Below are 13715 nucleotides of genomic sequence, written 5' to 3' on the forward strand. Positions count from 1 at the left end.
AACACACAGTTCTTTATATTCTATCCTTTATATAATATACATAATCTAAAGCAATTTAACTAAGGTTGAAAAAAACATTCTATTCTTTTAAAAGGTTATAAATTAAACGGTTATAAAAATATACTGAAACCAATCCGCCTACCTTATTTTAGACAGAAGCTTCAGCTTTGTGAGAAACGGGCTCGCAGCTCCATCTGTCGGACTCTCTCTGAATGACCTTACCCCTGTCTCAGAATATAGGGAGCCTCCGCGCTGTCAGACAAACAGAGAGAGTGCGCGTGCCCGCAAGCGCGAGTTCTCAGCGTCCATGGAAGACACCCCCCCTCCTTTTCTGTGCCTCATTACAACAGGGCTAGAGTTGAAAAACATGCTGTTCTTTATATTCTATCCTTTATATAATATACATAATCTAAAGCAATTTAACTAAGGTTGAAAAACATTCTGTTGTTTTAAAAAAGCTTATAAATGAAACGTTTATAAAAAATATACTGAAACCGACTGTTTCAGATAAACAAAATCATAATATCTTTAAAGACATTGTTAATTAAAACCATCATATCTCATGCAGGAGTAGCATGTTTTTGACAGTTTTCTGACGGGTGCATCTATGAATTACGGTTGGTCAGCCCCTAGCGTCTCTCTTGCACAAGAAATTATGATGACACGGTGCGACCCTTGCTCAGCTTCCCACCTATTGAACAAGTTCATTCATAGAACAAGGATGACACCTAGCGGTCACTCAACACCGAATTCTTTCACACGGGCACCTTTATAAATTTGACGTGTTCAAACGATCACTTGAACCAGAAAACTTTCTCGGACGGCTCTCCAAGACAATTGCTCTCCAAGACAATGGATAAAAGTGAGTATTTTATCATTTCATGTTATGTGATGGTAGTGATATTTTAAATACTATTAATTGATCAAAGCGTGTTATGCTATTTTTTTACAGTATATGATGCCTTTAAACCATATTACATTTCATTCCTGTAATTTTCTTCAAGTTTTTGCTGTCTTATTTTATCTTATGGTAGTGATATTTAAATACTATTAATTGATCAAAGTATGTTATGCTATTTTTACAGTCTACGATGTTATAGCGTCTTTAAACCATATTGCATTTCATTCCTGTAATTTTCTTCATGTTATGCTGTTTTATTTCATCCGCTGATAGAGATATTTTAACACTATATTCATAAAGTATGTGTTATTTGACTTAACATCCACGCATCTAATGTCCCAATCACCGCCAGACTGTTTGTATGAAAAAAAAAAAACACTTTTATTTTGAAAAGACGGTGACATCCTGTTGAAAATACTTTTATTTTGAAAATACGACGACATCCTGTTGAAAATACTTTTATTTTGAAAAGACGAGGATATCCTGTCGACATGTGGTTAGCTTTCCATGCTTCAATTCAGTTCGCTATGTATAGGATTTCAGAAAAACAATTCTGTGTCCGTTAAATCGACATTTTACCACCGCGTTATCCGTTCGTCATCTATGAACACGACATCGCGGGGTGCAGTGCCGGCGCTGTGGTGGGGCATTCGAGGGCCGTGCCCCCCCTAGCGGTCATTGATGCCCCTCCTACAGGCCATGGCGTGGCCCAAAAAAAAAAATCCCTTTTAGTTATTATTTTAATATTAAATGTTCAAACTGTAACTTAAAGTAAATAAAATAAAAAGAATGGGGGGAAAATGCATAATTTTGGTTGCTCATGGCACGTTACTAGGCTTCGTCATGGTGAATGCTTATTGGTCGCCGAGTAAACTTGTTACATTTGATTTGCAGCGCGCGCGCAAAATCCATTTCAAGTTGAAGAACAGTTTGTCCGTCTATATTATAGACAGTTGTTAGCAGCTAATAAAAAAAAACAAAAAAAAAACAGGTGAATTGTTGATGAATGTTTGTGGGTTCTAACTGCATTTGTGTTTTATACTTGGCTGTCTGTAAAGATATACGGGCTTATGTCATTTCTGCTTGGTGCGTGCATAAACTGTTGGGAGGTGTGTAACCCAGGTTAAAAACCAAGTATTAGCATAAAGTAATAGCAGAAAATACATTTATTTTTGTCCTTTATTTATTTTGTTTAGAAAATGAGTCCTTTAGAGTATTTAAAGTCCTTGAAACCCTAAGAAAAAACGGTGTTTAAAGAAATTATTTTATTTGTTGAAGCACACTTTGTATTTTCTGTATTTTATTTTTTCCATTTCCTGTATTTTATTTTCTTTTATCTATTTCTCAAGTTCTACAGAATTTGCATTCTACGCAAATCAAAAACTACAAAATCAGTTAAACATTATACCCTGTGTGAGTGGCTCATTATTGTTGTGACATCCTTATTCTCTGCAGGCGAATTTTAGTCTTCTGTTGGTCCATACGCAGACATTTGTGTGATGATGTCCAACTCGTTTTATTAAGAAAAAAAGCCTTAAGTTTTCAGAAACATCTATACGAAAACACTTTGTCTGATGGGGACATTTTTTTTGCCGGTTTTTCAAAGCTTCAAACTGATTCAGTGTTTTATTTTTGTCGTCGTAATTTGTAAATTATTTAAGTATAAAAAATATATAGCTATTCATTGTAGGCCAATTTTATGTTTTTTTATTTAGCCTATATTATATTTATATTATTATTTTCTGTCCTGTTCTGTTGTTTAGGCTATCTGTTCTGGGCCGGGTTTCCCTCGATGTAGCCTAGCCTATCTTAGCTCTTAAAAGCGCTCTCTACGTGCAAGGTTATAAACGTTAGCCGCAATTCCTCGCGCGTTTCCCAAAAATGTAGGCTACTGACCTCATAGAACGCGAGAATGAGTCGCTGTCCATTCGCTGACGTGCTGAACTAGGCTATACTAACCTTATATTGAATCGTATTCTGAACGTTTAACCTAACAATCGTCATCTGTTGTGTATTAGGAATCAAGACAGGTATAAAAAAAAAAAAAAAAAAAAAAAAAAAAAATTATATATGACATTCTATATAGATAGATCATTGGAGCTAACATTATAGGGTAGAATGTCATTCTATATAGATCATTGGAACCGTATCCGGTCGGCAAAACAGCAAATTTCAGCGCTGTCTTCTGTTCCTCTTTTAGATAAAACCCCAAGTCTAAAGGCCCGTTCACACCAAGGACGATAACTATAAAGATAACGATAAAGATATAGTTCTAAAAAATCGTTTTCAGTATTAAAGAACAGCAGCGTCCACACCACAACTATAACGATAAAGACAAAGAAAAACGATATCGTTGGAATCACTTTCAAAACGCTTTTTTTCCAGCTGATGAACGATAAAAAAAATTGCCAGCCAATCAGAATCCATCCTGTTGTAACGCGCTCGAGAATTTAAAGCGCCAGACGAGCGTGCGCTTAGAATAAACAGAAGATATCGTTCGCTGGTGTGGACGCTAATATCGTTATCTTTATAGTCATCGTTCTTTGTGTGAACGGGCCTTAAATCTTTCATTGTCATTCTATATAGATCTTTCAGATTTAGGTCTGGATTTCCATGCTACTATGATGTTGCCAATGCGTCAAAAAAATATTTATCAAACGACAGTGCCCCCCCGCCGATGATCCAATGCCCCTCCAGTAGATCTGCTCTGACGCCGATGAGCCAGGGGTGTAAGCGCTCCCGGTTAGGAATGCACGGTTCTATCTCAGCACCATTTTCCCGGTTGCTAACTGCTCTCAGTGAAACTGATATGATGGTGAAATGGCTCCCTCCGGTGAGTCTGGGGTGAAATGATCCTGTTATAGTGAAAATTGTGCCATCTGCGGCAGTTTAATGTTATGACACGCTGTTATAGTGAAAATTGTGCCATCTGCGGCAGTTTAATGTTATGACACGCTGTTATAGTGAAAATTGAGCCATTCTGCTGGCAGTTTAATGTTATGACATCGTGATTTCTTTGTCACAGTCTGTCTCTCTGTGTGTGTGTGTGTGTGTGTGTGTGTGTGTGTGTGTGTGTGTGTGTGTGTGTGTGTGTGTGTGCTCCATTAAACTAGCAAATAAAAACCCTCTCCATGTGTTTTAAATCATAACAGGTTTTTTATTTTTCATCTCAGGTTCAAATATTGAGCAGCAAGCCTTTGACGGTATTAATACATGTAAGTACATATTAACTATTCTTTTTATAAATTAAAATGAACGTATTTTAATTTTGTCTTTTTATAAATTTATATATGTTTTTTTTTTTTTTTAATTCACAGCGGCTGCGATTGATCCAGACAGCGCAGCCGATGGTAAAACAAGATCCATCTCCAACATTTAGCTGATGCCTGTATGTAATTCGAGAACTTTGACCTTTACTACCATTAGGCTATGTTATGCTTCATTTAAAAAAGTGTGTGTAAACACAATATAGAGTGGAGCAAATCTAGCCGTGGAGCAAATCTAGCCGTGAAATTGCCATTATCTGGCTTTTGCTTTGGTCGTAAACTTTACACATACCGCTGATATTTTCACAAACAGAACGGAAGAGTCATTATGCATGCTCTCTGTCGCTGTTCAAAAAATAACACTATTTGAAAAAACAAAGAGCTACAGTAATTCAAGTCATGTACGAATTATCAGTCAAAATATCACCTATACATCTAACGGCTGTTATTATATTTGATATATTTTGTTAAAAGTATCTTTAGTGTCCATACCATGTATCGTTTAAATATTTCAAAAAACATATTATATTCTTTAATAAAAACATTACATTTAAAATTATATTATTATTAAATTATGCTAATTATTCTAACTAACAGTTGACTTCTACGTTATCCACCATCACCTTACAAGCATAACATTTCAAACATGTACTGAAATCATTTCATTTGGAAACAAAGACAAATTTCTCAAGGACGATGCATACCTTGACTTACAACTAAAAAATCAAGTCAAGAATCTTGGTGAGATTCTGGAGTCAGACCTTAGTTTCAGCAGTCACATTTTAAAGTACTTTTACTCGTTTATAAATCACTCAATGGCCTATGACCTATATACAATGCAAATACATGCTTGCTGAATATAAACCTAACAGACCACTCAGATCATTAGGATCAAGTCAGAAGTTACAAATACCGAGGTTTCACTCAAAACAAGGGGAGTCCACTTTTAGCTATTTTGCCACCCGCTGTTGGAATCATCTTCCAGCAGAGATCAGATGTGCTAAACATTAACCAAATTCAAAAACTCATCTGTTTAGCGTGCATTTTACTGAATGAGCACTGTGCTATGTCCGAACTGGTTGCACTGTATTTTCTATTCTTAACCGTTTTAATTAATTTTAATTAATTTTAAATCATTTTAAAAGTTTTTTAATTCCTTGTTTTACTGTTGTGATTATTATTATTTCTTATGATTATTTTACTTCCTTTTAAGTAAAGCGTTCTGAATTATCATTGTCTATGAAATGTGCTATATAAATAAATTTACCTTGCCTTGCCTAAATACTGGTCACGCTCAATGAGATGAAGACATGCAGAGGTAGAGAACGCAACAAACATACCCCTTTAGGTCATGAAGCAGCCTGTCTAACACAACACATATTCTCCAGAATGGGGTAATGATGGTTTCATTATTTCATGATGAAGACAGACTGAATATTCAGATACCAGAGGGGATTGTTCTACTTTTTTCTTAAGACAAACACAATTGTTTGATTTCAAGAACACACAACCAAATCCTAATGCTATTTCACGAAATAACACAACAATGGATGATCCATTACAACATATACATGTCAAGTCTGTTTTATCATAGGTATATCATATTATTCTTGAATATAACTCTTTAGTCTAAATATGTGTTAACAAATATGGAACGTTTTTTTTTTTTTTTTTTTTTTAAAAAAGGTGTTAAATTTAACACGTTTAAAACTAATACCTCATTCAAACGCTACAGACTTCTAGGTCAGGGCACTACAAGCCCCAGCATAAACATCAGACTTCAGACATGGCCACCGGGGGCAATACACCACAATACTCATACATGGCAGAGGTCTAAAAACGTTGGACTTCTAAATATATGCATGCTCAGATACCCTATATAAAAAGACTCATATCTCCCTACTATTTGTGAAGTACATGGTCATTCCCTGTTGCGATGATACAGTTTAGTGATGTTAGTGATGCAAAGTCCGATTAATTTTCGCGAACCGATTCTTTCGGGGAATTTGGTTCAGTGAACCGCTTCAAAGAACAGATTCGTCAGTTCCTTTAGTCATCATGCAGTGATGTCAGTATACATTTCTTTTTTAACAACTCAGTGTCATGTTATATAAGTGAAACATTCAAATAAACTTATCTGTGTGATCGGATATTGCTGATTATTGTCTTTTGTTCCTTTTAGTTGATGTTTATATACCCATTTTTATGAATTGAGCCTTCATGTCGGATACGAGTCACGACTGGGCAATTTTGACTAATTAAGTGTTTGATCAGAATGTACGGCTCTCAAGGTAGATAGCCACGCTGCGAGAGGTGATTGCATTGAGAATGCCTGATTCTTTTGAAAATTTAGCGCCTCTCACCCGCGTTTCGGTTCTCGCGGCTGCCGAGGCAGTTAATCAGGCCGTACTGTACTGTACGATCATGGTGTATTGCCCCCGGTGGCCATGTCTGAAGTCTGATGTTTATGCTGGGACTTGTAGTGCCCTGACCTAGAAGTCTATAGCGTTTGAATGAGGTATTAGTTAAACGTGTTAAATTTAACATCTTTGTTAAAAAAAAAAAAAAAAAAAAAACTTCCATATTTGTTAACACATATTTAGACTAAACAGTTATATTCAAGAATAATATGATATACCTATGATAAAACAGACTTGACATGTATATGTTGTAATGGATCAGCCATTGTTGTGTTATTTCGTGAAATAGCATTAGGATTTGGTTGTGTGTTCTTGAAATCAAACAATTGTCTTTGTCTTAAGAAAAAAGTCGAACAATCCCCTCTGGTATCTGAATATTCAGTCTGTCTTCATCATGAAATAATGAAACCATCATTACCCCATTCTGGAGAATATGTGTTGTGTTAGACAGGCTGCTTCATGACCTAAAGTGGTATGTTTGTTGTGTTCTCTACCTCTGCATGTCTTCATCTCATTGAGCGTGACCAGTATTTAGGCAAGGCAAGGTAAGTTTATTTATATAGCACATTTCATAGACAATAATAATTCAGAGCGCTTTACTTAAAAGGAAGTAAAATAATCATAAAAAATAATAATAATCACAACAGTAAAACAAGGAATTAAAAAACTTTTAAAATGATTTAAAATTAATTAAAATTAATTAAAACGGTTAAGAATAGAAAATACAGTGCAACCAGTTCAGAAATAGCACAGTGCTCATTCAGTAAAATGCACGCTAAACAGATGAGTTTTGAATTTGGCTAATGTTTAGCACATCTGATCTCTGCTGGAAGATGATTCCAACAGCGGGTGGCAAAATAGCTAAAAGTGGACTCCCCTTGTTTTGAGTGAAACCTCGGTATTTGTAACTTCTGACTTGATCCTAATGATCTGAGTAGTCTGTTAGGTTTATATTCAGCAAGCATATATTTGCATTGTATATAGGTCATAGGCCATTGAGTGATTTATAAACGAGTAAAAAGTACTTTAAAATGTGACTGCTGAAACTAAGGTCTGACTCCAGAATCTCACCAAGATTCTTGACTTGATTTTTTAGTTGTAAGTCAAGGTATGCATCGTCCTTGAGAAATTTGTCTTTGTTTCCAAATGAAATGATTTCAGTACATGTTTGAAATGTTATGCTTGTAAGGTGATGGTGGATAACGTAGAAGTCAACTGTTAGTTAGAATAATTAGCATAATTTAATAATAATATAATTTTAAATGTAATGTTTTTATTAAAGAATATAATATGTTTTTTGAAATATTTAAACGATACATGGTATGGACACTAAAGATACTTTTAACAAAATATATCAAATATAATAACAGCCGTTAGATGTATAGGTGATATTTTGACTGATAATTCGTACATGACTTGAATTACTGTAGCTCTTTGTTTTCAAATAGTGTTATTTTTTGAACAGCGACAGAGAGCATGCATAATGACTCTTCCGTTCTGTTTGTGAAAAATATCAGCGGTATGTGTAAAGTTTACGACCATAGCAAAAGCCAGATAATGGCAATTTCACGGCTAGATTTGCTCCACGGCTAGATTTGCTCCACTCTATATTGTGTTTACACACACTTTTTTAAATGAAGCAACATAGCCTAATGGTAGTAAAGGTCAAAGTTCTCGAATTACATACAGGCATCAGCTAAATGTTGGAGATGGATCTTGTTTTACCATCGGCTGCGCTGTCTGGATCAATCGCAGCCGCTGTGAATTAAAAAAAAAAAAAAAAAACACCATATAAATTTATAAAAAGACAAAATTAAAATACGTTCATTTTAATTTATAAAAAGAATAGTTAATACGTACTTACATGTATTAATACCGTCAAAGGCTTGCTGCTCAATATTTGAACCTGAGATGAAAAATAAAAAAAAACCTGTTATGATTTAAAACACATGGAGAGGGTTTTTATTTGCTAGTTTAATGGAGCACACACACACACATACACACACACACACACACACAGACAGACTGTGACAAAGAAATCACGATGTCATAACATTAAACCGCCAGCAGAGTGGCTCAATTTTCACTATAACAGCGTGTCATAACATTAAACTGCCGCAGATGGCACAATTTTCACTATAACGGCGTGTCATAACATTAAACTGCCACAGATGGCACAATTTTCACTATAACAGGATCATTTCACCCCAGACTCACCGGAGGGAGCCATTTCACCATCATATCCATTTCACTGAGAGCAGTTAGCAACCGGAAAAATGGTGCTGAAATAGAACCGTGCATTCCTAACCGTGAGCGCTTATACCCCGCGATGTCGTGTTCATAGATGACGAACGGATAACGCGGTGGTAAAACGTCGATTTAACGGACACAGAATTGTTTTTCTGAAATCCTATAGACGAGTTTCCTGAGTGAAATAGGCGGGCCGCCATTATCCTTTCACTCTGCCAACGTCTTCCGGTTGTGTCTGCCAAGAACTTCCGGTTAGCGAGTTAGCATCTTTTACTGTCTTTGGTTAGCGTGCAGAAAAAGTAAACTATGGCTGGTGTTACACGCCGACACGGCTCCGGGACATATTGTGCTGTTCGCGGTTGCAACAACTCGTGGCGATTGCTGAATGTTTGGTCGGAAGGAGAATGTTTCGACCATCAACCATCTACAAGGCGCCAATGTGGATGTGATCCCCCGTATGCGTTGTATGAGAAACCAAAAACAGATGTTGAATCTCGGAAGTGGCTAGCGGCTTTGAAGTTGAAGAATCCGCCCAAAAGACTGTTTGTTTGTTCTTATCACTTCATTGATAAAAAGCCCACAGAGGAAAACCCTTTCCCGGAACTTTGGTTGGGATACGAGCGACCTCCCCAGCAAAAGAGACGTAAACTCGACAGAAACACAAGTGACACGCAATCGGATGGTAAGTGTATCTTGATATTTTTCTGGTTAGCTAAAGTTTGCAGCAAAAGTTCGACTGTTGATATATGTGTCTCTGTCCTGTGTTAGTGGGGTATATACATTTATAGTTGATGCTGTTTGTCTTTTAGAAGTGTGCATCGAGCCGAAGTTTAAAGATGCTGCAACACAATGGGAGGACCTAACAAAAACTGACCACAGCTACGCGGCAAAGTTGGACCACGTGAACAAATCGACGCAGACTGGGGGTCAGACTGTGGCTGATGATATGCTCCTGGATGATGATACCTCGCTGCTGTACACAGGACTGCGTCTGGTATATTTTTTTACTTTGGTGAAAACGATGTTGCCATTTAGTAAACCATCATGTAGTATTCCTGTTGTTGACCAAATACTGATGACCCTCATGAAACTGAAACTGAACCTTGTGTTAGGGGATGTGGCAAAGCGCTTTAAAGTGTCTAAAGGTGAAGTAAGTAAGGTGATTGCTCACTGGATTGATACATTGGGTGAGCAGCTTGAACCCATGGTTGCCTGGCTGCCAAGAAGTGTTATACGTGCTAACATGCCACCATCCTTTAAAAAGAACCACCCCCAGACCACTTGCATCATCGATTGTGCTGAAACGGCTATTCAGAGAGCAACAAACCTTAACTGTAGGAGTGCCACTTTCAGTCATTACAAGGGAACCAATACTGCCAAATATCTTGTTGCTGTGTCACCTCATGGGCTGATAATGTTTATATCAGAGGCCTATGCTGGTAAAAGCAGTGACAAGTTTATCACTATAAACAGTGGGTTTCTGGAGGCCCTAAGGCCTGGTGATGAGGTAATGGCTGACAGGGGTTTCACGATTCGAGATGTACTACATGAAAGGAAGGTGAAATTGAATATTCCTGCCTTTACCCACAAGCGTGGTCAATTGACCAATGAGGAGGTAACGCGCACTAGACGAGTGGCCAATGTCCGTATACATGTGGAGAGGGCAATCCGAAGACTTAAAGTCTTCAAAATTCTGTCCCAAACTGTCCCCATCTCCATGACCCCGCGGTTGGACAAGATTCTTACCATATGTGCTGCTTTAGCAAACATGAGGTCCAGACTCATCCGACTGCCACATGAGGTTTAAGTCCCTATGAAAAGTAAAACCTGGGTTACCTGCAATTTTTTTTTTTATATTGTACATATTCCTTTTTTATTATATATATATATATATATATATAAAATACTTTCAGCTAGAAAAACCTGTGTAAATTTATTGTTATTGTTCCCTTTCTGGTGTTGTGATTATTGATAAGACAAAACAGAATTTTAACTAAGAAAAACTTGTGAGTGCTATTCTTTTTCACATGAGGTGTAAGTCCCTATGAAAAGTAAAACCTGGGTTACCTGCAGTTGTTTTGTTTTTTTTAAAACTGTACATATTCCTTTATTTTATATATATATATATATATATATATATATATATATATATATATATATATATATATATATATATATATATATATATATATATATAAATAATTTCAGCTAGAAAAACCTGTGTACATTTATTGTTCCCTTTCTGGTGTTGTGATTATTGATAAGACAAAACAGAGTTTTAACTAAGAATAACTTGTGAGTGCTATTCTTTTTCTTGTATTGTAAATATTGACACATGACAATAAACAAATTGATTTGAGAAGAAATGAATTAATTTTTATTGATCCTATTCCAGTATTACTTTTTGTCCCGGCATTCCAGCAATTCTGCACATCAGTGCAGGCAAGCCCTGTCTTCCCTTGCCTCACAGCATTTTCTACCTGCAGACAGATAGAAACAAAATCACACACTTTTTAAATAATGGTTTGAGCATCACAGCACAATTGACTTCTTTTAGAGAAAAACATTTTGTAAATCAAAATAACAAGGGTATGATGAAGGTAGAGCGTTTTTGTTACATTTCAAAACAATTAATGAGCTGGGCCTGCAGCCATTAACATCAATGTTTAACCCCTTTATGCCTGAGTTTATTTAGACTTATATAAAAAAAATCTGGAAAAATATGAAAAGAATAATAAAAGAAAATACCCGCTGCATTTCTGGGTTTTTAATTCAACATAATCAAACAATTTATGTTAAAAAACTCAACAGATGTTTACTTCATCCCAAGTACAAGCAATATAAACTGTTTTTATGGTTAATATTATCCCTTTACCTTTGTTAGATCACATTTAAGAATTGCAACCTTGTGCGGGAACGGCAGGGGTAGTTCACACTTAGACACAATCTCTCTCTCACATGCATACGCACACACACATTTGTATTACTCGTCGTGTTCTGTTATAGATTAACACACGGATAACGTTACATACAAACATCTTAATACAAGCATAAGATGGGCTAACGTACCTTCCAAAGCACGGCGGCTGCATGGCTACAGGAACGTCCGGGTCTGGCGATACAGGTACAGCCTGCAGTCTCCACATCTCCCGTCTTGGTAACCAAAACCCAGGCGTTATGCGCTGAATTGTTAACGGACTGGCTTGGTTGAACATCGGCCTTTAGGTAAATTAAACTGCCCATATCATGTAAAAGTGCACAGCCCACTTTGTCTGAATGGAGGTACTGAAACGCCTCAGAGCTTTTCAGGTTATTAATTGCATTCCCATCCACCACCATGGAATCAATAAAATAAGAAAAGATCTTGGATGTTGTTATGCTGGGCCATATCGACATGTTGTCCGCCCATGATGTTACCTTACTTGGATGCGGAATGGTCAAAACACCATTTTTAACAAGCTTTTCGGTCGAATGTTGCCATTCCAACGCCATTTTTGCACCACTACTCATCCTGCGCCGGAAGTTCTTGGCAGAAACAGGAAGTAAACCGGAAGTGCCCGGGAAACTTATCTATACATAGCGAACTGAATTGAAGCATGGAAAGCTAACCACATGTCGACAGGATATCCTCGTCTTTTCAAAATAAAAGTATTTTCAACAGGATGTCGTCGTATTTTCAAAATAAAAGTATTTTCAACAGGATGTCACCGTCTTTTCAAAATAAAAGTGTTTTTTTTTTTCATACAAACAGTCTGGCGGTGATTGGGACATTAGATGCGTCGATGTTAAGTCAAATAACACATACTTTATGAATATAGTGTTAAAATATCTCTATCAGCGGATGAAATAAAACAGCATAACATGAAGAAAATTACAGGAATGAAATGTAATATGGTTTAAAGACGCTATAACATCGTAGACTGTAAAAATAGCATAACATACTTTGATCAATTAATAGTATTTAAATATCACTACCATAAGATAAAATAAGACCGCAAAAACTTGAAGAAAATTACAGGAATGAAATGTAATATGGTTTAAAGGCATCATATACTGTAAAAAAATAGCATAACACGCTTTGATCAATTAATAGTATTTAAAATATCACTACCATCAGATAACATGAAATGATAAAATACTCACTTTTATCCAATGTCTTGGAGAGCCGTCTGAGAAAGTTTTCTGGTTCAAGTGATCGTTTGAACACGTCAAATTTATAAAGGTGCCCGTGTGAAAGAAATCGGTGTTGAGTGACCGCTAGGTGTCATCCTTGTTCTATGAATGAACTTGTTCAATAGGTGGGAAGCTGAGCAAGGGTCACGGGCACGCGCACTCCCTCTGTCTGTCTGACAGCGCGGAGGCTCCCTATATTCTGAGACAGGGGTAAGGTCATTCAGAGAGAGTCCGACAGATGGAGCTGCGAGCCCGTTTCTCACAAAGCTGAAGCTTCTGTCTAAAATAAGGTAGGCGGATTGGTTTCAGTATATTTTTATAACCATTTCATTTATAACCTTTTAAAAGAATAGAATGTTTTTTTCAACCTTAGTTAAATTGCTTTAGATTATGTATATTATATAAAGGATAGAATATAAAGAACGGTGTGTTTTCAACTTTAGCATGATAATTTATATTATATTATATAAAGGATAGGATGTTTTATATATGAATGTGAAATAACTAAAATGTTTTTTTTCAACTTTAGCATGATAATTAATTATATTATATAAATTATATAAATGATAGAATGTTTTATATATAAATGTAGAACACACCGATCCATTTATATACTGCTCATGAATGTAATGGGAGTGGGACACATACACACACACACGCATAACCATATAACTGGGACAAAGTTCAAACAACCTAACTGGGACA

At 36.2% G+C, this 13715-nt stretch overlaps 1 protein-coding gene and 2 long non-coding RNA genes across 3 annotated transcripts; 2 read left to right on the forward strand and 1 right to left on the reverse strand.

Moving 5' to 3' along the window:
• Nucleotides 1–3625: 3625 nt before the first annotated feature.
• Nucleotides 3626–4534, forward strand: LOC122144220. Its single transcript, XR_006159616.1, has 3 exons — nt 3626–3734; nt 4075–4116; nt 4219–4534. It is a non-coding gene; the product is annotated as an uncharacterized LOC122144220 (long non-coding RNA).
• A 3676-nt stretch (nt 4535–8210) lies between these two features.
• Nucleotides 8211–8904, reverse strand: LOC122144216. The gene is made up of 3 exons (XR_006159612.1): nt 8805–8904; nt 8452–8493; nt 8211–8345 (listed from the first exon to the last, which is right to left on the reverse strand). It is a non-coding gene; the product is annotated as an uncharacterized LOC122144216 (long non-coding RNA).
• A 96-nt stretch (nt 8905–9000) lies between these two features.
• On the forward strand, nt 9001–11196 carry LOC109051305. The gene is made up of 2 exons (XM_019068856.2): nt 9001–9519; nt 9647–11196. Exons 1-2 carry the CDS (start codon nt 9144–9146, stop codon nt 10642–10644), a joined length of 1374 nt encoding a protein of 457 aa, XP_018924401.2. The 5' UTR covers nt 9001–9143; the 3' UTR covers nt 10645–11196.
• The last annotated feature ends 2519 nt before the right edge of the window (nt 11197–13715 follow it).

Source organism: Cyprinus carpio, unplaced genomic scaffold, assembly GCF_018340385.1.
Source record: "Cyprinus carpio isolate SPL01 unplaced genomic scaffold, ASM1834038v1 S000006617, whole genome shotgun sequence".
In the NCBI taxonomy this organism is placed as follows: domain Eukaryota; kingdom Metazoa; phylum Chordata; class Actinopteri; order Cypriniformes; family Cyprinidae; genus Cyprinus; species Cyprinus carpio.

Coding starts and splice junctions, on each gene's coding strand:
- LOC109051305 (XM_019068856.2), top strand. CDS start 9,144: ATGGCTGGTGTTACACGCCGACACGGCTCCGGGACATATTGTGCTGTT. Junction 9,520..9,646: donor AAGTGACACGCAATCGGATG/GTAAGTGTATCT, acceptor TTTGTCTTTTAG/AAGTGTGCATCGAGCCGAAG.